Source organism: Erinaceus europaeus, unplaced genomic scaffold (assembly GCF_950295315.1).
Source record: "Erinaceus europaeus unplaced genomic scaffold, mEriEur2.1 scaffold_500, whole genome shotgun sequence".
Taxonomy (NCBI): Eukaryota; Metazoa; Chordata; class Mammalia; order Eulipotyphla; family Erinaceidae; genus Erinaceus; species Erinaceus europaeus.
This window is the reverse complement of record NW_026647449.1, coordinates 1-27,264: the sequence shown is the minus strand read 5'-3', so window position 1 is coordinate 27,264 and position 27,264 is coordinate 1. Positions and strand designations below refer to the sequence as shown.

The 27,264-nt window shown below is 47.1% G+C and overlaps 1 protein-coding gene across 2 annotated transcripts in view; it reads left to right on the top strand.

The window, feature by feature from the left end:
* Nucleotides 1–25,893, top strand: part of LOC132536342 (mucin-16-like) — a 29,772-nt gene extending 3,879 nt beyond the window's left edge. The window contains exons 2-14 of one of the 2 annotated variants that reach the window (XM_060184015.1): nucleotides 2,555–2,679; nucleotides 2,783–2,850; nucleotides 5,446–5,618; nucleotides 11,138–11,173; nucleotides 11,395–11,460; nucleotides 13,048–13,172; nucleotides 13,290–13,357; nucleotides 16,379–16,551; nucleotides 18,405–18,440; nucleotides 20,429–20,494; nucleotides 21,859–21,983; nucleotides 22,791–22,858; nucleotides 25,465–25,893. In XM_060184015.1, the coding sequence (XP_060039998.1) occupies nucleotides 2,555–2,679; nucleotides 2,783–2,850; nucleotides 5,446–5,618; nucleotides 11,138–11,173; nucleotides 11,395–11,460; nucleotides 13,048–13,172; nucleotides 13,290–13,357; nucleotides 16,379–16,551; nucleotides 18,405–18,440; nucleotides 20,429–20,494; nucleotides 21,859–21,983; nucleotides 22,791–22,858; nucleotides 25,465–25,732 (1,397 nt within the window). In that variant the 3' untranslated portion in view covers nucleotides 25,733–25,893. The remainder of the gene's footprint in view (nucleotides 1–2,554; nucleotides 2,680–2,782; nucleotides 2,851–5,445; nucleotides 5,619–11,137; nucleotides 11,174–11,394; nucleotides 11,461–13,047; nucleotides 13,173–13,289; nucleotides 13,358–16,378; nucleotides 16,552–18,404; nucleotides 18,441–20,428; nucleotides 20,495–21,858; nucleotides 21,984–22,790; nucleotides 22,859–25,464) is intronic. The other variant, XM_060184016.1, reaches the window with a different exon arrangement.
* Nucleotides 25,894–27,264: the final 1,371 nt, after the last annotated feature.

Sequence of the window (27,264 nt, the reverse complement as noted above, 5' to 3'; positions counted from 1 at the left end):
TGCACAAGGAATCGGGTTCAAATCTTTGGTTCCCACCTGCGGGGTGGTGGGGGGGAGTTTTATGAGTGATGAAGCGGGACTGCAAGTGTCTCTCTATCTCTTTCTCTCAATTTTATTAGTGATGAATATTGATTTACAGAATTACATGTCAACAGGGGTATAAAGCCACTCCATTCCCACCACCAGGACTCTAGATCTTCAGTGTCACCACCCCAGTTCCCCTAAGGTTGCAGAAATGGGCCAACCATCCTCTCTACAACTCCCTGTCCACATTTCTACATAATAGCCCCATTTTTCTTCCTGATCCAATCTTCTCTTCCCCTCCAAGCCACTCATGCCAACATAACTACCTCCATATGTCCCACTCCTTCTCCTCCTCCTCCTCCTCTTCCTCCTCCTCCTCTCTCTCTCTCTCTTCTCTCTCTCTCTCTCCAGGTGCTGGTGGAGCTGGATCAGAGCTCTCTTATCTTCTTCTTCCTAATATTTCACCTCCACTGGGAGTCTGGATCAAGGTTGTTTTGGGAATGCAGAAGGTGGGAGCTCTGGTTTCTGTAATTGCTTCTCTGCTGGGCATGTGCATTAGCAAGTCACTCCATACCTCCAGCCTGATTCTACCTTTCCTCAGAGGGCCAGAGCTCTAGAGAGGCATCTCTCTGTCTCTGTCTGTCTGTCTGTCTATCTGTCTGCCTATCTCCCCTTATCTTCTCAGTTTCTCTCTGTCCTATCAAACAAATACGCAGGACCATCTACGTCATCTTTGAAAACACATTTCTTTCTTTTTAAAATTTCTTTATTGGGGAATTCATGTTTTACATTCAACAGTAAATACAACAGTTTGTACATGCGTAACATTTCTCAGTTTTTCCATTATAACAATACAACCCCTACTAGGTCCTCTGTCATCCTTCTTGGACCTGTATTCCTGTATTCTGCACACACACACACACACACACACACACACACACACACACACACACCAGAGTCTTTTACTCTGGTGCAATATGCCAGTTGGTGCAATATGCCAATTCCCATTGAGGTTCTACTTGTGTTAAAAACACATTTCTTGAGGGTTGGGGAGTTAATGGTTCTGCAAAGACTCTCCTGCCTGAGGCTCTGAAATCCCAGGTTCAATCCCTAGCACCACCATAAGTCAAAGCTGAGCAGGGCTTCAGTCTCTTTCTGTCTATCTTTCCCTCCCTCCTTCCCCCCTCTCATTAAAATGAATAAACAATATATTAAATATATACATATATATTTATTGATTACCCACCAGCAAATTGTATCCCCACTCTCCTCAAATTCTCTCTGTCCTGTCAAAGAAGAAAGAAGGGAGGAGAGGGGCTCTAGGGGAGGGGAGGGGCTCTGGGGTCCTAGACCGGAAGTGGGGGCCTTCTACAGACACCAAGCATGGGGAGATGAGAAATTTTTTTTTCCTCCAAGGTTATTGCTGGGCTCCGTGCCTGCACCATGAATCCACCTCTCCTGGAGGCCACTTTTTCCCCCTTTTGTTGCCCTTGTTGTTGTAGCCTCGTTGTGGTTATTATTATTGCCATTGTTGACGTTATTTGTTGTTGGATAGGACAGAGAGAAATGGAGAGAGGAGGGGAAGACAGAGAGGGGGAGAGAAAGACAGACACCTGCAGACCTGCTTCACCGCCTGTGAAGCGACTCCCCTGCAGGTGGGGAGCCGGGGTTCGAACCGGGATCCTTATGCCGGTCCTTGTGCTTTGCACCACCTGCGCTTAACCCGCTGCGCTACAGCCCGACTCCCCGGTAATTCTATTTTTATTTGTTTAAGGACTCTACAGCCTTCCAAACAGTTTTCCAAAGGGGCTGCCCCAGTCTGCATTCCCACCAGCAGTGAAGCACAGTTCCCTTTTTCTCCATAACCTCTCCAACACCTGTCCTCTTTCCTGGTGTGTTAACACAGGCCATTCTCACAGATGTGAAGTGGAATCTCAGTGTGGTTTTAACATGCATTTCTCTAATGATAATGGCCTTTGTCTGTGGGCCATGCCTGTCTCTTCTTGAGAAATCATGGCACACCTGGTTAAGCACACATAATAGTGATCAGGGACCCAGGTTCAAGCCCTTGGTCCCTACCTGTAGGGGAGAAAGATTCATGAGTAGTGAAGCAGGGCTACAGGTGTCTCTGTCTCTTTCCCTCTCTATCTTCCCTTCCCCTTTCAATTTCTCTCTGTCTCTATTCAATGATAAATAGGTAAGTAAATAAGATTTTCAAAAAAGAGAAAAAAAGAAAAACTGTCTATTTGGTTCTTTATTGTTTTTAATATTTACTTATTTATTGGACAAAAAGGGGAAGGGAAAGAGGAGCTAGAGAGAAAGAAAGAGAGAGAGAGAGATCTGTTGTACTGCTTCACTGCTCATGAAGCTTTCCCCCTGCAGTTGGGGACCAGAGACTTGAACCCAAGTCCTTGACACGTAGTCAATGTGCTCAACCTAGTGTGTGAACACCCGGCCCCTGTCTTACTTGCTTCTTTGGAGAACTGGCCTCATTTTAATATCCATCTCTCTCTCCCCACCTCCACTGCAGCTGCTGTTCCTTTCTTGTTGCCTTTTTCCATCAACTTCACCATCACCAATTTGCACTACCAGGAGGACATGGGGAACTCAGATTCTGAAATATTCAGTGCCACCGAAAGACACCTGCAGCTGTTGGTGAGACGCCATCTTGCTCCAAGGTCCACCTTGCTCCAAGCTTTCCCCCCAAGCACCCGCCATCTTGGTTCCACCTACTTACCATCCTCTTATTTCTTCCCAGTTGGCGCCGTTGCTTCAGAACAGCACCGTTGGTTCCCTCTACAGACGCTGTACAGTCAGCTTGCTCAGGTAAGAGACCCCTACCGTACACCTGCAGAAACCCCAGTCTTTCCTGCCTGCCTGCCTTCCTTTCTTCCTTTTTTTCTTTCTCTCTCTCTTCTTTACTTCTCTTTCTTTTTTCTTTCTCTCTCTTCTTTCTTTCTCTCTCTTGTTTCTCTTTCTCTCTCTTCTTTCTCTGTTTCTCTCTTTCTCTCTCTCTTCATCCTTTCTCTTCCTTTCTCCCTTTCTCTTCTTTCTTTCTGTTTCTTTCTCTCTTCTTTCTTTCATCCTCTCTCTCCTTTCTTTCTCTCCTTTCTTTCTCTCTTTTTTTATTCCTTTCTCTTTTTCTTTTTTTTAATTGTTATTATCTATTTATTTATAGAATAGAGACTGTTAGAAATCAAGAGAGAAGGAAGGGATAGAGAGGATGAAAGACAGAGAGACACCTGCAGCACTGCTTCACCACTTGTGAAACTTTCCCCTGTAGGTGGGGACTGGGGACTCGAACCTGGGCCCTTGCTCATTGTAACATGTGTGCTTAACCAGGTGCACCAGCACCTGGCCCCTCTTTCTCTTTTTTTTCTTTCCTCTATCTTTTCTCTCTTTTCCTTTCTCCCTTCTTTCTTTCTTCCCCTCTCTCCTCTTTCTCTGCTTTCTTTATTTATCTCTTTCATTTTTATTCCTTTCTTTCTTTTTTCTCTTCCTTCTTTCATTATCTTTTCTTTCTCTTCCTTTCTCTTTTATCTTTCCTTCTCTCTCTCTCTCTCTCTTAATATATTTCTTTTCATTTTTGTGATTAATAGAAATTACAAGATTGTAAGGTGACTGTGTATCATTCCACAACCACTCCCACCACCAAAGTTCTGTGTCCCTCACCCTCCAACCTCTCCTTTCTTTAAAAAAATTTTTACTTTTTAATTTCCTTACTTATTTAGTTATTTTTAAAGAGTATTCAATTTTTTTCTCATCTTTATTTATTAGATAGAGACATCCAGAAAATGAGAGGAAAGAGGGTAACAGAGAGGGAGAGAAAGAGAGATGCTTGCAGCCCTGCTTCACCACTTGCAAAGCTTTCCCCCTGCAGGTGGGAATCAGGGGCTCGAACCCTGGTTCTTGAGCATTGTGACATGAGCGCTCAACCAGGTGTGCCACCACACAGCCCCTCCTTAATTATTCTTATTGCCACTAGGGTTATTGCTGAAGCTTTTCAAATTGTTTATTAATTTTATATATTTTCAGGTTTTTTTTTTTGCTAAGTCAGAGAAATTGAGAGGGGAAGAAGAGAGAAAGAGAGAGACCTGGTGGTCTGGGAGGTGGCACAGTGGATAAAGCATTGGACTCTCAAGCATGAGGTCCAGAGTTCAGTCCCCGACAGCCCATGTATACCAGAGTGATGTCTGGTTGTTTCTCTCTCTCTCTCTCTCTCTTCCTATCACTCTCATTGATAAATAAATAAAATGTTTTAAAGAGAGAGAGAGACCTGCAGCCCTTCACCACTCGTGAAGCTTCCCTCCTGCAAGTGGAGAACCAGGGACTTGAACCCTGGTCTTTGTACATGGTAACATGTACACTCAGCTGGTTGCACCCCTTCCCCTCCACACACTGTGGCCATTTTTAAACCCTCCCCAATTTTTTTGATAAGACAGAAATAAACATCATGAGAAGAGGAGGAGAGAGAGAGAGAGAGAGAGAAAGAAAGACACCTGAAGACCTAATTCATTACTCCTGAGACTTCCTTCCCTGCTGGTTGGGAGCTGGGAGTCGAACCCTGGTCCTTGCACATGGTAGCGTCTTTGCTCAGCTGGTGCACCACCATCTGGCCCTTCAATTTGGCCTATTTTTTTTTAAGATTCTTATTTTTATTTTCTATATTTATTTCTTCCTTTTTTTGTTGCCCTTGTTGTTTTATTGTTGTAGTTATTATTTATGTCATTGTTGTTGGATAGGACAGAGAGAAATGGAGAGAGGAGGGGAAGACAGAGAGGGGAGAGAGAAAGACAGACACCTGCAGACCTGCTTCACTGCCTGTGAAGGGAACCCCCTGCAGGTGGGGAGCCCGGGGCTCGAACCGGGATCCTTAAGCCAGTCCTTGCACTTTGTGCCACATGCGCTTAATCTGCTGCGCTACAGCCCGACTCAAAGCCTTCTTAGCTCTGGCAGATGATGGTGCTGGGGACTGAACTTGAGATCTCAGAGCTAAGCAAGGCTTTGGTGTCTCTTTCTCTATATATCTCTCATTAAAAATAAATAGGAGGGGTGGGCTAGGCAGTGGTGCACTGGTTGAGCATATATATTACTGTACACAAGAAATTGGGGCTGGAAGGTGGTGTACTTCGTTGAGCACATGTGCAAGGACCCAGATTCAAGTCCCCAGGAGGAGGGAGGCTTCACAAGTGGTGAAGCAGGGCTGCAGGTCTCTCTCTCTCTCTCTCTTTCTCCCTCCCCCCCTCTCAGTTTCTCTTCTTTCAAGTTAAATAATCAATTTAAACCTTAAAGTATTAAAAGGAAGGAAGGAAGGATGAATGCAAGGAAGGAAAGAAGATAGATCAAGGGGCAAAGCTGCAAGAGCTTTGAACTCTCAGAAGTCTCTATATGTCTCTCCTCCCCATACCCCTCACTTCCCAGGGCTGACAAGAATGGAAGAAGCACCAGGGTGGGTACCCTCTGCACCTACCAGCCGGCCCCAACAGGCTTCAGACTGGACCGAGAACAGCTGTACTGGGAACTGAGTCAGCAGACCCACGGTGTCACCCAGCTGGGCCCCTACACCCTGGACCCGGACAGCCTCTATGTGAATGGTGCGTAGATCGGCTGGTGATAGTGAAATCAAGTCCCCAAAAGGTTAAAGTTGAACAGTCCAGGGGGACTGTGGAGGAAGGGAGGGCCAGGAATTGAGAACAGATGTGTGTGTGTGTGTGTGTGTGTGTGTGTGTGTGTGTGTGTGTGTGTGTGTGTGTGTGTGTGTGTGTAAAATGGAAGTATTGACAAGACCACACACAATTCCCACCACCAGGGCTCCATATCTAATCCCCTCTCTAGACAGCTTCCCTATTCTTTATCCCTCTGGGAGTATGGATCCAGGGTCATTGTGGGATGCAGAAGGTGGAAGGTCTGGCTTCTTTAATTGCTTACCTGCTGAACATAGGCGTTGACAGGTCGATCCATACTCCCAGCCTGCCTCTGTCTTTCCCTAGTGGGGAAAAGCTCTGGGGAAGTGGGTTCCAGGACATATTGGTGGGGTTATCTGTCCAGGGAAGTCCGGTTGGCATCATGGTAGCATCTGGAACCTGGTGGCTACAAAAAGAGTTAACATATAAAGCCAAACAAAATGTTGACTAATCATGAACCTAAAGGCTGGAGTAGTGCAGATGAAGATTTGGGGTCTCCATTTTGGAAAAAGCTGGTAGGTCTGTTTTAGATCTATTCCAGAGGGCCCATGGGTTAACTAGTTTTTGCCTGAGCCTGACATCTAATATGCAGTTGGACCCAGGTTGTCTGGGGAAATGGTGTCATAGTGAAAACTGATCATTTAAAAAAAATACTTTATTTTAATTTTGACAAGAGAGACCAGAAAGAGAAAGAACAGAGACATAGGCATACCAGATAGAGAAAGACCAGAGAGAGAAACAGACCAGCGACTTAGACATATGAGAGGAAGGCCAGAGACATAGACATACCAGACAGAAAGAGAGACTAGAGTTAAAGACCAGAGAGAAAGACACACTAGAAAGCGAGAAATCAGAGAGAGAAAAACCGGAGACATAGACATACCAGGAGAGAGAGGGAGAGGCTAGAGAGAGAGAGAGAGAGACCATATGCATAGCAGAGAGAGAGAGACTGGAGAGAAAGACCAGATACATAGACATGCCTGAGAGAGGGAGAAAGAGAAACTAGAGAGAAACACCAAAGACATAGACACAGCAGACAGAGGGAGAGAGAAAGAGACTATAGAGAAAGACCAGAGACACAGATATACCAGGAGAGAGGGAGAGAGACTATAGAGTGGAAGACCATGTGAGACATAGACATACCAGAGACTGAGAGAGAGAGATGAGAGAGAGAGAGAAGGAGAGAAAGACCAGAGGCATGGACAGAAATACCAGCAAGAGAGAGAGAAAGACAAAAAAGAGAGAGACAGAGACCAGAGGCCCTGCTCAGCTCCAGCTGATGGTGGTGCTGGAGATTGAACCCGAGTCTTTGATTAGCCTCAGGCCTGAAAGTCTTTTTGCAAAACCATGATGATGTCTCCCCAGCCCAATGATATATATATATATTTTTTTTTTTTAATTGTATCTATTGAATGCTGGGCAGTGGCATACCAGGTCGAGCACCCATCACCATGCGCAAGGACCCAGGTTCAAGCCTCGGGCTCCCCACTTGCAGCAGGGAAAGCTTCACAAGTGGTGAAGCAGGGCTGGGGGTGTCTTTCTTTCTCTCTTCCTCTCTCCCTTCCCCCTCCTCACGCAATTGCTTTCTGTATTGTCCAATAAAATAGAAAGGGAAACAAAACGACTGCCAGAAGTGGTAGATTTGAAGTTCCGGAACTGAACCTCAGATATAACCCTGGTGGAAATTTTAAAAAAATGTTTTTTTGTTTTTAATTATTTACTAACTTGAGAGAACTGGGGTGGTTCTCTTTGGGAGATGGAAGGATGGGGACAAAGAACTTCAGACTCCTTCTCCTCTCCTTCCTCCTCCTTTTAATAGAGACAGAGAAATTGAGGGGAGGGGAGGAGTGAGTTGAGAGAGAGAGAGAGAGAGACCTGCAGCACTGCTTCACTGCTCATGAAGTCTCCCACACACACACACAGATGGTGACTAGGGGGATCTTGAACCCAGATTCCTAAGCATGATAATATATGTACTCTCCAGGGTATGCCAACACCCAGCCCTTGCTTGGGTCATTTCTTTAAATAGCTGAGTAATATTTTATTGTGTATATAGATGTAACAACTTTCTTTTTTTAATGTGAATTTTATATATATTTTTTTTAATTTTATTTATAAAAAAGAAACACAAAAACCATAGAATAAAGAGGGATATGACTCCACACAGTTCCCACCACCAGAACTCCGTATCCCATCCCCTCCCCTGATAGCTGTCCTATTCTTTATCCTTCTGGGAGTATGGACCCAGGGTCATTGTGGGGTGCAGAAGGTGGAAGGTCTGGCTTCTGTCATTGCTTCCCCGCTGAACATGGGTGTTGGCAGGTGTATCCATACTCCCAGCCTGTCTCTCTCTTTCCCTAGTGGGGCAGATATCTGGGGAAGTGGAGCTCCCAGGACACATTGGTGGGGTTGTCTGTCCAGGGAAGTCTGGTTGGCATCATGCTAGCATCTGGAACCTGGTGTCTGAAAGAAACATTAACATATAAAGCCAAACATGTTGTTGACTAATCTCGAACCTAAAGTCTGGAATATTGCAGATGAAGAGTTGGGGGACCCCATTGCATGATTGGATCATTCTTAACCTCAGCAGTTGACTTGTGAGTCAAAGAACAAAAGGCTCAGCCTTGGGGAATCAGGTCCCTGACCCCACACTTTTAGAGAGGGACTTGAGTCCTGGCAAGAAAAGAGGAAGAGAAACAGGTATAAGAATTGGAAAACCCCAGGGCCAGGCAGTAGCACAGCGGGTTAAGTGCACATGGCATTTCGCTCAAGGACTGGCTCAAGGACCCAGGTTCAAGCCCCCCCCCCCCAGTCCCCACTTGCAGGGGGAAAACTTTGCAAGTGAAGCAGGGCTGCAGGTTTCTCTCTTTCTCTTTACGACCCCCTTCACAGTTTTGATTTCTGGCTGTTTCTATTTCCTTAAGACAATGGGTTTATTTTATTTTTTTTTGAATGTGTGTGTGGGGGGGAATTAAAGGTTTACAGTCAGTATAGTTATTGGTCCAAGTGTAAAGTTTCTCAGTTTTCTGCAAAACACCCCCCCCCCCCAGCCTAGGTCTACCTCCACCATCATGCACGAGGACCTGAAGGGCACCCTACCCATTTCCCAGAGTCCTTTACTTTGGTGCAGTACACCAACTTCAGTCAGTCCAAGTTCTGCTTAGTGTTTTCCCTTCTGTTCTTATTTCTCCACTTCTGTCTATGAGTGGGATCATCCCATCTTCATCCTTCTCTTTCTGGCTGATCTCACTTCACAGGACTCCTTCAAGCTCCATCCAAGATGAGAAGTGGTGAAATTATTACTATTACTATGACTACTACTACTACTATTACTATTACTCTTACCAGAGCAATGCTCAGCTCTGGCTTATGGTGGTGCAGGGGATTGAAAGTGGGGCTTTGGGGGAGTCGGGTGATAGTGCAGCAGGTTAAGCACATGTGGCGCAAAGCACAAGGATCTGGTATAAGGATCCAGGTTCGAGCCCTCGGCTCCCCACCTGCAGGTGAGTCGCTTCACAGGCAGTGAAACAGATCTGCAGTTGTCTATCTTTCTCTCCCCTTCTCTTTCTTCCCCTCCTGTCTCCAATTCTCTCTGTCCTATCCAACAATGATGGCATCAGTAATAATAACTACAACAACAAAAACAACAAAAAAGGAAAATAAATAAATAAATATTTTTTAAAAGTGGGACTTTAGGTGGGGGGGAGAATACAGGTCCAAGAAGGATGACAGACAACCTAGTGGGGATTGTATTGTTAAATGGAAAACTGAAAAATAGTATGCGTTTGCAAACTCTTATACTTACTGTCGAATGTAAAACATTAATTTCCCAATAAAGAAATTAAAAAAAAAAGTGGGACTTTGGAGCCTCAGGCATGAGAGTCTGTTTGCATAATCATTAAACTACCGACCCCTTGCCCATGTTATTATTTTTTTCCTTTATTGGGGGGATTAATAGTTTACCATGGATAGTAAATACAGTCATTTGTCTACTTATTCATTTTGCACATAATAATTTGAACCCCTCCAACACCTAGGTCCTCCTCTGCCATCATGTTCCAGGATCTGAACACTCCCCCCACCCCAGAGTCCTTTACTTTGGTGCAAGACACCAACTCCAGTCCCAGTTCTGCTTAGTGTTTCCCCTTTCGGTTCTTATTTCTCAACTTCTTTCCATAAGTGAGGTCAACCTATATTTATCCTTCTCTTTCTGACTGATCTCACTTCCCATGATTCCTTCAAGCTCCATCCCAGAGGAGATGAAGAAGATGACTTCAGCACTTTTCATAGCTGAGTAGTATTCCACTATGTATCTAGACCACAACTTTCTTTCCCTTTTTTGTGTGTGGTGCAAAGCGCAAGGACCGGCGTAATGATCCCGGTTCGAGCCCCCAGCTCCCCACCCACAGGGGAGCTGCCCCACAGGCAGGCAGGTGTCCATCCCCCTCTCCCCCTCCCCGTTTCCCAAACTCCCCCCACCCCTCTCTGTCCCATCCAACAAAGACAACATCAACAACAACAACCACAACTATAAAAACAACAAGGGCAACAAGAGGGAACAAACAAATAAACATAAAAAAAAGAAATTGGTTATTAAAAAAAAAAAACAGAACTGACTTTGGATCCAAAAAGTCAGACGCTACTTAATAACAGCTTAATGGTGAACATGGGGGGCTCTGCTGTGACCCAGGCTTGCTTCCAGGTACTACTAGATTCATTTTTCTCATCTTTACAATAGGTATAAGAGCAGCACCTGCCTCACAGAGTTGTCAGGAGGAAAATGTGTGTGAAGCCCTTCTGTCCGTCCATACTCGATAGACCAGGTGTTTCTTTCTCTGTCTTTCAATTTTTCCTCTCCCCCTCCAAACTTCTCTCTTTCTCTATCCAAATTAAATTCAATTAAATAATTAAAATAAAATAGGGGGCCAGGTGGTGGCACACCTGGTTGAGTGCACATGTTACAATGTGCAAGGATGGGTTCGAGCCCCCCTGTCTCCCAGTTCATTTCAATAATAATCCTTTTTCTTTTTTCTTTCTGGCCTCTGTCTCCCAGCTCATTTCAACAATAATTCTTTTTCTCTCTGTCTCACTTTCGTTTTCTCTGCCTTTTTTTTTTTTTTTTTTTTACCAGAGCACTGCTCAAGTCTGGCTTATGGAGTTAAGGGGGTGGGGGGATGTGGACTTTGAAGCCTCGGGCATGAGAATCTTTTTGAATAGCCTCTCCATCCCAATAATTCATTTTCAGCCCCTATATATGTCTTTCTAGAATTAGTAAAGTTGACCCCAAAGTTAACTGTTTTCAGAACCATACCATTTGTAGAGGTTAGACCACAATTTTCTCAGCCACTCATCTGTTGGTGGACACCTGGGGCTGCTTCCAGGTTTTAACCCCTTCCTGCTCCTCTCTGTCTTTCTGTCTCTCTCTACAGGTTATAACCATCGCTATGGGATGTCTACAGCCAATGGTAAGTAACGAACCATCCAGATAACATGCACACACACACATTTAGTTTCCTGGGCCCCTTTCTTCCCAAACCTCGTTCCCCCAGGAGAAAAGCAAAGATCCCCCCCACTATTCTCAGCCCAAGCCAAAGCAGAGTCGCAAGTTCATATCCACTGCTCCGTCCTCTCGTGGTGTCGTGGCTGGACTGCTCTGCTTCTATATCCAGACCGCCTTTCCTTCCAGCTCCGGCCACCCCCAGCTTCCCGCCAGCACCCCCAGACGCTGTGACCCCCACACCCAGCTCTCCAGGTAGGAACGGGACTACTGAGTCTCTCAAGACACTCAGCTCCTAAGCTGTGGCTGACGACTTCAGTGTGCTACAAGCGCTCCTCCTCCTCCTCCTCCTCCTCCTCTACCTCTCTTCCTCCTCCCTTTCCTTCTCTCCTCCCTCCTCCTTTTCCCCCTCCTCCTCTTCCTCCTCCTCCTCTTTCCCCTCCTCCTCTTCCCCCTCCTCCTCTTCCCCCTCCTCCTCTTCCCCCTCCTCCTCTTCCCCCTCCTCCTCTTCCCCCTCCTCCTCTTCCCCCTCCTCCTCTTCCCCCTCCTCCTCTTCCCCCTCCTCCTCTTCCCCCTCCACCTCTTCCCCCTCCTCCTCTTCCCCCTCCTCCTCTTCCCCCTCCTCCTCTTCCCCCTCCTCCTCTTCCCCCTCCTCCTCTTCCCCCTCCTCCTCTTCCCCCTCCTCCTCTTCCCCCTCCTCTTCCCCCCCTCCTCTTCCCCCTCCTCCTCTTCCCCCTCCTCCTCTTCCCCCTCCTCCTCTTCCCCCTCCTCCTCTTCCCCCTCCTCCTCTTCCCCCTCCTCCCCCCTCCTCTTCCCCCTCCTCCCCCCTCCTCTTCCCCCTCCTCCTCTTCCCCCTCCTCCTCTTCCCCCTCCTCCTCTTTCCCCTCCTCCTCTTTCCCCTCCTCCCCCCTCCTCTTCCCCCTCCTCCTCTTCCCCCTCCTCCTCTTCCCCCTCCTCCTCTTCCCCCTCCTCCTCTTTCCCCTCCTCCTCTTTCCCCTCCTCCTCTTTCCCCTCCTCCTCTTTCCCCTCCTCCTCTTCCCCCTCCTCCTCTTTCCCCTCCTCCTCTTTCCCCTCCTCCCCCCTCCTCTTCCCCCTCCTCCTCTTCCCCCTCCTCCTCTTCCCCCTCCTCTTCCCCCTCCTCCTCTTCCCCCTCCTCCTCTTCCCCCTCCTCCTCTTCCCCCTCCTCCTCTTTCCCCTCCTCCTCTTCCCCCTCCTCCTCTTCCCCCTCCTCCTCTTTCCCCTCCTCCTCTTTCCCCTCCTCCTCTTCCCCCTCCTCCTCTTCCCCCTCCTCCTCTTTTCCCTCCTCCTCTTCCCCCTCCTCCTCTTCCCCCTCCTCCTCCCCCTCCTCCTTTTTCCCCTCCTCCTCTTCCCCCTCCTCCTCTTCCCCCTCCTCCTCTTTCCCCTCCTCCTTTTCCCCCTCCTCCTCTTCCCCCTCCTCCTCTTCCCCCTCCACCTCTTTCCCCTCCTCCTCTTCCCCTCCTCCTCCTCTTCCTTCTTTCTCTCCCCCCATCCCTTCCTCCAGCTGCAAGTGTTGGGCCAGAGTCAAGGCTGGATACCCTCCCAGCCCCACCCCTCCTCTCTCTCTCTCTCTCTCTCTCTCTCTCTCTCTCTCTCTTCCTCCCAGCTTCAGGCTATAGACTAGTGAGCAGGGCTGGACGCCCACCCACATCTCCTCCTTCTCCTCCTTTCTCTCTCTCTCTCTCTCTCTCTTTCTCTCTCCCTCCCTCTCTCCTTCCCTTCCTCCCGCTACAGGCTTCAGACTAGTGGGCAGTGCTGAACACTCACCCAGCTTCACCCCTTCTCTCTCTCTCTCTCTTTCTCCATCCCTCCCTCCCCCTGCAGGTACCGGACCAGCCCTGGCACCTTTCACCCTCAACTTCACCCTCACAAACCTGTTCTTTGTCCCTGACATGGCGCAGCCCGGCTCCACAGTGTTCACCTCCACCCAGAGGACCTTAACTCGCCTGGTAAGAACCCAGCCACGTCTGTCTTTTTCATCCCCTGCCCCAGGCCTGCCCCCCCCAGTACCTTCCCTCAGCTCACCTCTCTCTCTCTCTGTCTCTCTGTCTCTCTCTGCTCTCCAGCTTGGTCCATTGTTCAAGAACACGAGTGTGGGCTCCCTGTTTGCTGGGTGTAGAGTGACTCTGCTCAGGTGAGAATTACCCCCCTCCCTCCCCACACTGTCAAGCGCTACACCGCCACCACCAAGCTCTCCCAGAGGCAAAAATCCAAGCCCCACAACTAGGCGGCAAGAATCATAAATGGGGGGTGGGGGTGGAGTGGGGAGCAGGTGGTGGCGTGCCCACATTAACATTACCACTCACAAAGGCCCAGGTTCAAGCCCCCGGGCCCCACCTTCATGGGATTGGGGGAGGGGTATCATGAATCGCGAAGCAAGGCAGTAGGTATCTCTCTCTTTCTGTGTGTGTCCCTCTTGGCTGTCTCTCAGCTTCTCTCTGTCTTATCAAATTCAATAAAGTTTTTAAAAAATCTGTAAAAAAAAAAAAAAAGGGAGTCAGGTAGCACAGCAGGTTAAGCGCGCATGGCGCAAAGTGCAAGGACCGGCAGAAGGATCCCAGTTCGAGCCCCCGGCTCCCCACCTGCAGGGGAGTCGCTTCACAAGCGGTGAAGCAGGTCTGCAGGTGTCTATCTCTCCCCCTTTCTGTCTTCCCCTCATCTCTCCATTTCTCTCTGTCCTTTCCAACAACAATGACATCAATAACAACAATTAAAACAACAACGAAAAACCAACAAGGGCTACAGAAGGGAATAAATAAATATTTTTAAAAATTAAAAAATAAAAATATAATAATAATTATAATCACATATTGCACCAAAGTAAAGGACAGGATGGTGAAGGAGGACTGAAATAGGCTGGGGGAGGGGGGAGAGTGTTTTGCAGATAACTGAGAAATTTTACACATGGACCAACAACTGCATCTATTTGTAAAACATTAGTCACCCCAGCAACAGATGAGTGGCTGAGAAAGTTGTGGTCTGTATATGTGATGGAATACTACTCAGCTATGAAAAATGATGAAGTAGGGGGGTGGTTAGTAACGCAGCGGGTTAAGCACACATGGTGCAAAGGCCAAGGACCGACTTCAGGATCCTGGTTGGAGCTCCCAGCTTCCCACCTGCAGGGGAGTCACTTCACAGGCGATGAAACAGGTCTGCAGGTATCTTTCTTTCTCTCCCAATCTCTGTCTTCCCCTCCTCTCTGTATTACTCTCTGTCCAGTCCAACAACAGCAACAGCTATGACAATAATAACCACAATAAGGGCAACAAAATGGGAAAAATAGCCCCCAGGAGCAGTGGATTCGTAGTACTGTCACTGAGCCTGGGTGATAACCCTAGAGGCAAAAAAAAATTTAAAAAGAGAAAAGAAAAATGATGAAGTCACCTTCTTCACCTCCTCTGAGATGGCTCTTGAAGGAATCATGGGAAGTGAGATCAGCCAGAAAGAGCAGGATGAAGATGGGAGGATCTCACTTATGGAGAGAAGTTGAGAAAGAGGAAAAACTAAGCAGAACTGGGACTGGGTTTGATGTATGGCCCCAAAGCAAAGGACTCTGGGGTAGGGGTTTTTTCAGGTCCTAGTGCAAGATGGTGAGGGAGGACCGAGGCTGGGGGTGAGAGTGTCTTGCAGAAAACGGAGAATTTTTTTTTTTAATTTGTATTTATAAAAAGGAAATACTGACAAAAACCATAGGATAAGAGGGACACAACTCCACACAGTTTCCACCACCAGAACTCCGTATCCCATCCCCTCCCCTGATAGCTTTCCTATTCTAACCCTCTGGGTGTATGGACCCAAGGTCATTGTGCGGTGCAGAAGGTGGAAGGTCTGGCTTCTGTAATTGCTTCCCCGCTGAACATGAGCATTGATAGATCGATCCGTACTCCCAGCTTGTCTCTCTCTTTGCCTAGTAAGGTGGGCCTCTGGGGAAGCAGGGCTCCAGGACACATTGGTGGAGTTGTCTGTCCAGGGAAGTCTGGTTGGCATCATGGTAGCAACAGAATGTGAGCTCAGATCTACAGGGATGCTGAGGTCACATAGGTTCCTAAGCTGAATATGGGCCCCAAATCACATCAAATCGATGGGGTTTACAGTCAACAATATTTATACACCTTTCCCATATTTGAGAGCTACTCTCTTCCCTGATCCAGCTTTCTGGTCCTTTTTCCAGCCATGACATCATCTCCCCAGACAATAACTTGGATCCACCTGCATATCAGATGTCAGGCTCAGGGGAAAAAAAAACAAACAGAAATTTTACACACGGACCAACAACTGTATTTACTATAAACCATTAATTCCGCCAAAAAGTTTTTAAATTTATTTTATTAGTGATTCAATAAATAATAAGATTGTAAGATAACAGGGGTATAATTCCACACAGTTCCCACCACCAGAGTTCCGTGTCCCATCCCTTCCACTGGAAGCTTCCCTATTCTTTATCGCACTGAGAGCATGGACCCAGGATCATTATGGGGTGCAGAAGGTGGGAGGTCTGGCTTCTGCAATTACTTCTCTGCTGGACATGGATGTTGGCAGGTGGATCCATACTCCCAGCCTGTTTCTGTCTTTCCCTAGTGGGGCAGGGCTTCTTTATTTTTTTTAAATTTCTTTATTGGGGGATTAATATTTTATAGTTGACAATAAAATACACTACTAGTTTGTATATGTGTAACATGTCCCAGTTTTCCACATAACAATTCAGCCCCCACTAGGTCCTCCTCTGCCATCATGCTCCAGGACCTGAACCCTCCCCCACACCCCAGAGTCTTTGACTTTGATGCAATAAATACACCAAATCCAGTTCAGGTTCTGCTTAGTGTTTTCTCTTCTGATCTTGTTTTTCAACTTCTGCCTGTGAGTGAGATCATCCCGTATTCATCCTTCTGTTTCTGACTTATCTCACTTCACATGAATGAAAAGGGAAGAAGGGAGCAGAGGCTAGATAGCATCATGGTTATGCAAACAGACTCTCATGCCTGAGGCTTCTAAGTCCCAGGTTCAAACCCCTGCGCCACCATAAGCCAGAGCTGAGCAGTGCTCTGGTAAAAAAAAAAAAAAAAAAAAAAAAAGAAGGAGGAGGAGGAGAAGAAGAAGAAGAAGGGGCAGGTGCAGAGATGGTGAATGGTACATGTGGGCATTCTTTCCCCAGACCCGAGAAGCACAAATCAGGCACCAGAGTGGACGCCGTCTGCACCTACCGCCCTGACCCCCTGGGCCCCGGGCTGGACAGGGAGCAGCTGTTCTGGGAGCTGAGCCGTGAGACCCACGGGGTCACCCAGCTGGGCTTCTACACCCTGGACCCCAACAGCCTCTACGTCAACGGTGAGGCCCTCTGTCCTGGCTCCAGCCGAGCTTACCCAGACACCTGTGCTTCTCAGTCCTAGTCGGGTGGCCATTGGCCTCCTCCGTCTCCTTCTCCTCCTCCTCTTTCTGCTCCTTCTCCTCCTCCTCCCCCTCCTTTCTTTCTCCTTCTTTCACTTCCTCCTTCCCCTTTTCTTTCTTCCCCTTCTTTCTCCTCCTTCTCTTTCTTTCCTCCTCCTTATTTCTCCTTCTCTTCTTTCTCCCCTCCTTACCTTACTCTTGTTTCTTTTCCTCTTCCCCTTCTTCTCACCTTCCTTCTTTCTCTCCTCCTCTTCCTCCTTCTCTTTTCTTCTCCCTCTTCCCCTTCTTCCCCTTCATCTCCTTCTCCTCCTTCCTTTTCTTTCTCTCTCTCCTCCTCTTTCTCCTTCTTTCCTTCTCCTTCTCCTGCCCCTCTCCTTCTATTCTTTTTCCCCTTCTCGTCCTCTTCCCTGTGCTCCTCTTTCTCTTTCCCCTCTTTCCCCCCTCCACTTCTCCCTTAGTTCTTCTTTCTTCTTCTCCCCCCTCTTCTCTGTTTCCCCCCCAGAACCAGAGTCTCATGCTTCTATGGCTGATGGTGGTGCTGGTGATTGATCCTAGGGCTTTTAATGTCTCAAGCATAAGAGCCGTTCTGCAGAACCATCAGGCTGTCTGCTCAATCCTTCCTCCTCCTCCTCCTCCTCTTCTTTTCTTTCTCTGCTCTTCCTTCTTCCCCTTCTTCCTTTTGTCGCTTTTTTAAAATTTTCAACTCTTCTTAGGGCTTTTTAAAGTGTGTTCTTATGTCTGTATTTTGTAGAGAAAGAGAGAGACAGAGAGAAATCAAGAGGGGGGGGAGACAGAGAGGGAGAGTGAAAGAGACACCTGCAGCCCTGCTTCACCGGTTGTGATGCTTTCCTCCTGCGAGTGGGGACCAGGGACTTGAACCTGGGTCCTTGTGTACTATAATGTGTGCGCTTAACCAGGTGTGCCTCCCCCCTGGTTGGTGATTTATTTATTTATTTATTATGCAAGACAGAGAACAGAGTGCCCTGAAGTTCTAGTTTGTGCAGTGCTGGGGCCTCAGTTATTCAATCCCTTGCTCTTCCTAATGTGTTATCTCCCTCTCAGTGGGGGAAATCGAGTAATCAGTGGTTCTATAAAAGAGTCTCATTCCTGAGACTTCGAGGTCCCAGGTTCAATTCCTAGCACCACCATCAGCCAGAGCTGAGCAGGACTGTGGTTTAAAAAAATAATGATAATTCCACACAGTAACACACAAATCAACAAGAAAAAGCCAGAGGCAGAGAGGTAACATAATGGCTGTGCTGAACTGGGGAGATAGCATCGTGGTTCTGCAAAAAGACTCTCCTACCTGAGGCTCTGAGGTCCCGGGTTCAGTACCCAGCAGCACCATCAAAACAAGGTTCTGGGGAAAAACAAAAGACAACAAACAAAGCACTAGGAAATATCTCCCTCTCAGTCCACCATTCTTGTTCAGCTCTGCATCCCAGAAAGCTTGTTGGTGATTTTCATTTCTGTGTCTAACCATGCCTTCACTCTTACGCATTGGTGAGAGTCCTTGGTTATATTATTATTATTATTATCTTTCATTTTATTGGGCAGAGACAGAAATCAAGAGGGGGAGAGGGAGACAGAGAGGGAGAGACAGAGAGATACCTGCAGCTCTTGGGAAGCTCTCCCCACCCCCCGCACCAGGCAGATGAGAACCAGGGGCTCGAACTCAGCTCCTTTTGCATTGTAATATATGCACTCAGCCAGATCTGCCACCAAGAATCCTTAGTTATAACTTATGTCCTTTTGTTTATAAACCACAAGTCCTTCTTCCTTTCTGTCTTCAGGCTACAACCAACACATCTGGACCCCAGCTACCAACAGTGAGTATTCTGAACTTCAAAATCTCAGCTCAGCCCTGGTCCACTCTCTGAATCAAAGTTGCGTCCACTCTTTATGCCAAGACTTCACTTCTTTTTCTCTTGTGATCTGACTCAAAAAATTTTTCCATATTTCTTCCTTCTTTCCTCCCTTTGTTTTTCTTCCTTTATATTTATTTGCTCATTTTTTTATTTTGATTAGTGATTTAACAATGATGAACAAGACTGTAAAATAAGAGGTGTACAATTCCACACGGTTCCCACCACCAGAGTTCTGTGTCCCATCCCCTCCATTGGAAGCTTCCCTATCCTCTTTTTAAAAATATATATATTTATTTATTTATTCCCTTTTGTTGTCCTTGTTGTTTTTATTGTTGTAGTTATTACTGATGTCGTTGTCGTTGGATAGGACAGAGAGAAATGGAGAGAGGAGAGGAAGACAGAGAGGGGTAGAGAAAGATAGACACCTGCAGACCTGCTTCACTGCCTGTGAAGTGACTCCCCTGCAGGTAGAGAGCCAGGGGCTCGAACTAAGATCCTTATGCTGGACCTTGCGCTTTGTGCCATGTGTGCTTAACCTGCTGCGCTACTGCCTGACTCCTGGAAGCTTCCCTATTTATCCCTCTGGGAGTATGGACCCAGGATCATTATGGGGTGCAGAAGGTGGAAGGTCTGGCTTCTGTAATTGCTTCTCCACTGGACATAGACATTGGCAGGTGGATCCATACCCCCAGCCTGTTTCTGTCTTTCACTAGTGGGGCAGGGCTCTGGGGAGATGGGGTCCAGGATACATGGGTGAGGTCGTCTGCCCAGGGAAGTCAGGTTGGCATCATGGTAGCATCTACAGCTTGGTGGCTGAAAAGTACTAAGATACAAAGCAAAAAAAAAATTGTTTCATAATCATGAATCTAGAGGTAAGAATATAGAGGATGAGATTTGGGATCTTGATTTTGGGATAAGCTAGTAGGCCTATTCACAGTTCTGAATCCCCATTCCCTCCACTGGAAGCTACAGCAGTTCTCTTAAGGTTGGAGATACGCGTTAACTATTATTTCAACAACTATCTGTCTGTATTTGTACATATTTGCCTATTTCTGTCCTATTGTCCCTCCTCTCTGGGTCCTGATAAGAGTTGGAATTCAGACCCCTCTGGTCATCTCTCCTCTATTATTTCCACCCCCTCTGGGAGTATGGGCCAAAATTCTTTCTGGAGTGCAGAAGGTGGGAGTTCTGGCTTCTATAATTAGGAAGCTTCCTTAATCTTCATCCCTCTGGGAGTATATACCAAAATTCTTTTATATATATATATATATTTTTTTATTTATTCCCTTTTGTTGTCCTTGTTGTTTTATTGTTATAGTTATTTTTGTTGTTCTTGATGTCATTGTTGTTGGATAGGACAGAGAGAAATGGAGAGAGGAGGCGAAGACAGAGATGGGGAGAGAAAGACAGACACCTGCAGACCTGCTTCACCGCCTGGGAAGCGACTCCCCTGCAGGTGGGGAGCCAGGGACTAGAACTGGGATCCTTATACCGGTCCTTGTGCTTTGCGCCATGTGCACTTAACCTGCTGCACTACCACCAGACTCCCTTGGACCAAAATTCTTATGGGGTGCAGAAGGTGGAAGGTCTGGCTTCTGTTATTGTTTCTATGCCAGCCAGATAAGGGCAAGAGACTGGCTGACTTTAATGATGGCCTTTTTTTGGTCACTACCAGGTCACCCCATCATCTGGGGGCTCTATTCAGGGAACCCTTGGATTCCCACATAGATATGATGGGCCTAGACCTCAACAGACCCCTCTCTCCACCTTCACTGGTCTTTTTCTTTTTTCTTTCTCTTTTCCAAGAGCCCTGTTCAACTCTGGGTGCTGGTGGTGCTGGGGAATCAAACCTGGGACCTTGGAGCCATCTTTATGTTGAATTTTTATGCCGTCCGCTCAGCCTATAATTATATGTCCTTTTTTTTTTCTTCCCCTCCTACTGCTATAAGCTCCAGGAACCTCTGTGTTTTCTGAAGAACCTTCCACACCTTGGCCATCTGTCCTCAGCTCTACAAGTAAGAACTAAAAAGCTCTAGTCAACTAGAAACTTCTTCCACTCTGTCAGGCCAAGTCCTTGTAGCTCTCCCTCTCACCACCCCCCTGAACTTTGACAAGTTCAGATGTCCATTCGTCCCTCTGTCAAAGCCGAGATCTTTCTACTACCTTTTCCTGATGATCAACCATGATTTCTTTATCACTTTCAAAATTTTTTTTTGTTTCTCTTTATTTACTTATTGGATAGAGACAGCCAGAAATCGAGAAGGGAGGGTGTGATAGAGAGGGAGAGAGACAGAGAGACACCTGCAGCCCTGCTTCACCACTCGCAAAGATTTCCCACTGCAGGTGGGGACCGGGAGCCCCAACCTGGTGTGCCACCACCCGGCCCTGAGACTATTTTTTTTCTATTGTTGTTGTTGTTTTTGCTGCTGCTGTTATTGTTGTTGTTGCTGGATAGGACAGAGAGAAATTGAGAGAGGAAGGGAAGACATAGAAGGAGTGAGAGAGACACCTGCAGACCTGCTTCACCGCTTGTGAAGTGACCCCCCCCATAGGTGGGGGTTTGAAGTGCAAACCACAATCCTTGTGCAGGTCCTTGTGCTTCGTATGTGTGCTTAACCCAGTGCACCACCCCCCAGCCCCCAATAAATAACATTTTTTATAATTGCCACCAGGGTAATCGCTGGAGCTCAGTGCTGGCATTAGGAATCCACTGGTCCCGGTGGCCATTTTTTTCCCTTTTTGTTTTTTGAGGACCTCAGAGCCTCAGGCAGAAAACTCTTTTTTGCAGAAGCATTATGGGATCTTCCAGGCCCTGTTCTTTTTCTTTTTGATTTCTAAGAACTCTTTACATAAGTGGGATTCTTTTTTCTTTTTTTTAAATCAGAACCCTGTTCAGCTCTAGCTGATGGTGGTACTGGGGATTAAACCTGAGATCTTGGAGCCTCAGGCAAGAGATTATTTTTGCAGAACCATTATGCTCTCTTTCAGGTTCTGTCTTTTTCTTGTTGATTTCTAAGAACTCTCTATATGTGTGGCATTAAAAATATTAAAAAACACCAGAGCCCTGCTCAGCTCTGGATAATAGTAGTGCTGGAGACTGAACCTGGAATCTCAGAGCCTCAGGCAAGAGATTCTTTTTGCAGGACCATTAAGTTCTCTCTCAGGTTCTGTTTTTTTTCTTGATGATTTCTAATAACTCTTTACATATGTGGCATTAAAATTAAAAAAAAAAAAAAAACACCAGAGCCCTGCTCAGCTCTGGCTGATGGTAGTGCTGGGGATTGAACTTGGGATTTAGGAACCCCAGGCAGGAGAGTCCTTTCTGTGCTGTCTCGCCAGTCTGTCTGCCTCCCTTGGCCTCCCCCATCTCCTCCTGCAGTGGCCAGCCCTTCTCTGGTGCCTTTCACGCTCAACTTCACCATCATCAACCTGCGCTACACAGAGGACATGGAGCCCCCAGGATCAGTAATGTTCAACACCACGGAGAGGATCCTGAACCGGTTGGTAAGACCACCTGCTGCAAAACCAACTTCCTCCTCCTCCCACTTCTCCTCCTCCCCCTTCTCTTCCTCCTTCTCCCTCTTCTCTTTCTCCTTTTCTTCCTCTCCCTCCTCCTCCTCATTCTCCTTCTTTTCCTCTTGCTTCTCCTCCTCCTGCTCCTCCTTCTCCTCCTCCTTCTCCTCCTTCTCCTGCTCTTCTTACTTCACGTCATCCTCATCCTCCTCTTTCTTCTCTGCCTCCTTCTCCTCCTCCTCCTCTTCAACCTTCTCCCCCTCTTCAACTTTCCTCCTCTTTCTCCTCCTCCTCTTCCCCTTCTCCTCCTCTTCAACCTTCTCCTCCTCCTCTTCCTCCTCCTTTTCCTTCTCTTCTTTCTCCTTCTCCCCCTCCTCCTTCTTCTACTTCACATCTCCCTCCTCTTTCTCCTCCTCCTTTCCCTTCTCCTTCTTCTTCTCCTCCTCCTTCCCCTCTTTCTCTTCTCCCTCCCTCCTTTCTCTTCCTCCTCCTCCTTCTCCTTCTCCTCCTCTCTTTGTTTTCTCTTCTTTTCTCAATGACAGTTATTGCTTTACAGCACAGTGGCAGACACATGAAGACAACTCCCCATCTCCCCACAAAAGGTGTCCCTCTTCCCCCAACCTCGGTCCCTTCCCACCATCATCTCCCAGGACCCCAAAGCTCCCCCGGAGCCCATTCCCTGCCCTCATCCCCCAGAGTCCTTTGCTTCGGCACCATAGCTAGCTATGCTATTCCTGTCCACCACCTTGGCCTCATCCACTCACCTCTTCCTTCTCTCTCTCTCTCTCTTATGCCCAGCTCAAGCTCGTGTTTCAGAACAGCAGTCTCGGGCCCCTGTACACCGGCTGCAAACTGACCTTGCTCAGGTGAAGACACCAGGGTGGACATCCATGTCATCTGACGTGAGCGTGGGTGGTGACCAGAAGTTGGGCCTTGACACCCGGCAGCCCCTACTCCAGGGACAGCTAACCCCCTACTCCAGGACAGCTAGCCCCCTACTCCAGGACAGCTAGGCTTCTTTTTCAATCTCACATTATTTCCCAGAAAGAAAGCATACCTTTTGGAAAAAAAATTTTTTTTTTTAGTTCTTTATTTATTGGATAGAGACAGCCAGAAATCGACAGGGACAAGAGGGTGATAGAGAGGAAAAGAGACAGAGAGACACCTGCAGCCCTGCTTCACCACTTGTGAAGCTTTCCTCATACAGGTGGGGACCGGGGGCTCAAACCCAGATCCTTGCACATTGTCACATGTGCGCTCACCCATGTGCACCACCACCTGGCCCCATTATTATTATTGTTTTATAAAATTATGAAATAAGTTCCCACCTGTGGGGAGGAAAGCTTTGCAAGTGGTGAAGCAGGACTCTCTATATATCTATCTATCTTCCCTTTCCCTCTTGATTTCTGCCTGTTTCCATCCAATAAATAAAAATAATACATTTTTTTAATTATGAGATAACAGTCATATAGTGCCACACTGTTCCCACCACCAGAGTTCTGTGCCCCCATTCCCTCCATTAAAAACTGCAGTAGTTCCCCCAAGGTCACAGATATGGGCTATTATTTCTCTAACTATATTTATATAAATTTACTTAGTTTTCTCTATGGTCCTGCCTTCTCTTCCATTCTTTTCTTTCTTTTTATTTTATTTTATTTATTTATTTATTTTTGCTTCCAGGGTATTACTGGGGCAAGAAGAAGGAAAGACAGAGAGGGGGAGAGAAAGACAGATACCTGCAGACCTGCTTCACCACCTGTGAAGCGACTCCCCTGCAGGTGGGGAGCCGGGGGCTGGAACCGGGATCCCTGCGCTTTGTGCCACCTGCGCTTAACCCGCTGCACTACCACCTGGTCCCCCTCACTTCCTTTCTGTCACCCCTACTCCTATCACTACTTCCAAATGTCCTTCCTTTTTTTTTTCCCTTCTTCTCTCTCTGGGTCCTGATAGAGTTGGAGTTCAGAGCCCTCTGGTCATCTTCCCACTATCATTTGTCTCCTTCTAGACATATGGACCAAAATCCTTTTTTGGGGGGCGAAGAAAGTGAGAGGTCTGGCTTCTCTGGTGAACATGGGTGTTGGCAGGTCGATCTATAACCCCAGCCTGGAGAATACACCTCTGTTTTTAGATTGTTCTCTTTATTGGGGAATTAACTGTTTGTAGTCATCAGTACAATACAATAGTTTGTACATGTATAACATTTCCCAGTTTTCCACGTAACAATTCAACCCCCAGTTGATCCTCCTCTGCCATCATGTTCCAGGATCTGAACCCCCACCTCCGACCCCAGAGTCTTTTACTTTGATGCAATACACCAACTCCAGTCCAAGTTCTACTTAGTGTTTTCTCCTCTGATCTTGTTTTTCAACTTCTGTCTATGAGTGAGATCATCCTATATTCACCCTTCTCTTTCTGATTTATCACACTTCACATGATTCCTTCAAGCTCCATCCAAGATGAGGTGAATTCACCATTTTTAATAGCTAAGTAGTATTCCATTATGTATCTAGACCACAACATACTCAGCTACTCATCTGTTGTTGGACACCTGGGTTGCTTCCAGGTTTAGGCTATTACAAATTGTGCTGCTATAAATAGAGGTGTACACAGAGCTTTTTGGATGGGTGTGTTGGGTTCCATAGGATATAGCCCCAGGAAAGGAATTGAGATACCATTTCACTCCTGTGAGAATGTCATCCATCAGAAAACCGTGGTGGCAACAAATGCTGGAGAGGTTGTGGGGACAAAGGAACCCTTCTGCACTGCTGGTGGGAATGTCAATGAATCCAACCTCTGTGGAGAGCAGTCTGGAGAATTCTCAGAAGGCTAAAAGTGGACCTATCCCATGACTCTGTAAAACATACTGCCAGGCTAGCGTGGGGGTGCCTCTTCCCTGGGCGTGTGCTCTCTGGGTTGGAGAGAACTCGACCAGAGCCAGCCTGGGCTTCTACTCACTCAGTGACGCAGGAGAGAGGGTCTTGAACTCGTGGCGGAGTGGTAATGCAATGTCTTTATTTGATCAGAGAGACAACGCTTTTATAGGATAGAGCCGAAAGTGGTAAGTAGGAAACAGAAATAGCTCGAAACGGGGTAGAGAAAGGCAAAAGCGGGCTGAGAAGGTATAAACTTCCCTAGCAACTGTTGCAATGGTTTTAACTGGTGGGATTAATGTTACCCTGCAGGCAGGGCAGGTCTTAAAGAAGATAGATCAAAGGAATGGAATGAGTGGGGATCTTACAGGCAAAACAATGATTATATAAATAGGCCGTAGTATCAGCAATGCAGGGTGGAGCAGGGGGAGCTGGCTTAATACCTGACAACACACTTTTTTAACTTCTCTCCAGCACCAAAGCTGTTCCAAGGTGTCTACATTTCCTCGTTCTTTCTCTGCCCCAACTCCCTCCGTTGGGGCTCTTGGGTTCCCTGCCTAGAGCTCCCAGTCTCCCCTATTTTCCTGTTTCTTCTTCCCCAGACCAGTGAGCAACAGAAAAGCCACTGGAGTGGATGCCGTCTGCACTTACCATCCTAACTCCATGGGAGCCGCAGTGAACCGAGAGAAGCTGTATTGGGAACTCAGCCAGGAGACGCAAGGTGTCACCAAGCTGGGCCCTTTCTTTCTGGACAGAGATAGCCTCTATGTCAATGGTAAGTACGTTGCCTTCTTGAAACCACAACATGAAACCAAGAATTTAGAAATGAACTCAACCTACGAACCTGCTGTGGATATATCCTTTTTTTAAATTTTTTTTCTTTTATGGTTTCTTTCTTTCTATTTTTTTTATTAGTGATTTGATAATGACTGACAAAATTGTGGGATAAGAGGGGTACAATTCCATACAATTCCCACCACCAGAGTTCCGTATCCCATCCCCTCCACTGGAAGCTTCCTTATTCTTTATCCCTCTGGGAGTATGGATCCAGGATCATTATGGGATGCAGAGGGTGGAAGGTCTAGCTTCTGTCATTGCTTCTCCACTGGACATATGTCGGGCTGGCTTCGTGGGCAGGAGACAGACAACCAGGGACTCATGGCTGAGCTGTATGCAGTATCTCTTTATTCATGCAGAACGCAGCACAATCTAAGCCAAGCTAAGCTAAACTAAACTAAACTAATATACTTGCCAAGTAGGGTGTAAACAGGATGTGATGTAGAGAGGGTGGAGCAAAAAGAGATTGGTGAAAATCAGGGTGTGATAAGTGTCAGGCTGCGCCGTGGAGAAGAGAGAGAGGAGATCCGGAGTGAAGAGGAAACACAAATCTTTATTTGCGCTGGCACCTCAGAGCTGGGTGAGAGAGAAGCAGGTTGCGCCACGTGGAGGTAGCAAAAATGGCCGCCTCACGCAGCAACCTTTCCTGCGTCTAACCACCGAAGTGAAAAGCTGGCAAGAGAGAGAGGTGCGGAAGAAGAAGGGCTTTTATGGGAGCGGCTCTCGCGAGAATAGGAAGGGGCAGGAGTAACCACAGCACTCCAGGGTAGGATAACAACTCTCATGAGATTGGGAAGGAGGAGGAGCAACCAGAGCACCGCAACCTTTGCGGGGAATAGACAATGCCCTGAGGGCCCAAGGAACAGGCGCTCCGAGAATGTCCCAACTCTCTCAGGAACTAGCAATAGCCCAAGGGGACAACATGGCAGATGTGACTGCATCTGCACAATTTCCCAGCAACAAGGAGAGGGGGCGGAGCAGGTGAGAATTCTACCACTGAACAACCAATGCCCTGGAGCGAGGGTGGTGCTTAGTTAACAGTGGTTATGTAAATAGAATACAGTGTTAAGCAGGGGGGATTAAACCAAATGAAACAGAAGGGGTTTTTAGAAGCAGGATTAGAAGACATGAGCATTGGCAGGTAGATCCACACCCCCAGACTGTTTCTATCTTTCCCTGGTGGGGCAGGACTCTGGGGAGGTGGGGTTCTAAGACACATGGGTAAGGTTGTCTGTCCAGGGAATTCAGGTTGGTGTCATGGTAGCATCTGCAACTTGGTGGCCGAAAAAGCAGTAAGATCTAAAGCAGAACAAATCATTTCATAATCAGGAACCTAAAGGTTAAGAATAGAGCAGATGAGATTTGGGGGTCTTCATGTTGGAAGAAGCTAGGAAGTCTATTTTAGGTATATTTCCAGGGGTCCATGACTTTACTATTTTTGCCTGAGTCTGACAACTAACATGCAGGTGGGCTAAATGTATTGTCTGGGGAGATGGGGTCAGAGTTGGAATAGGACTAGAAAGCTGGATCAAGGCAGAGAGTAGCTTCCAGGTATGGGAAAAGTT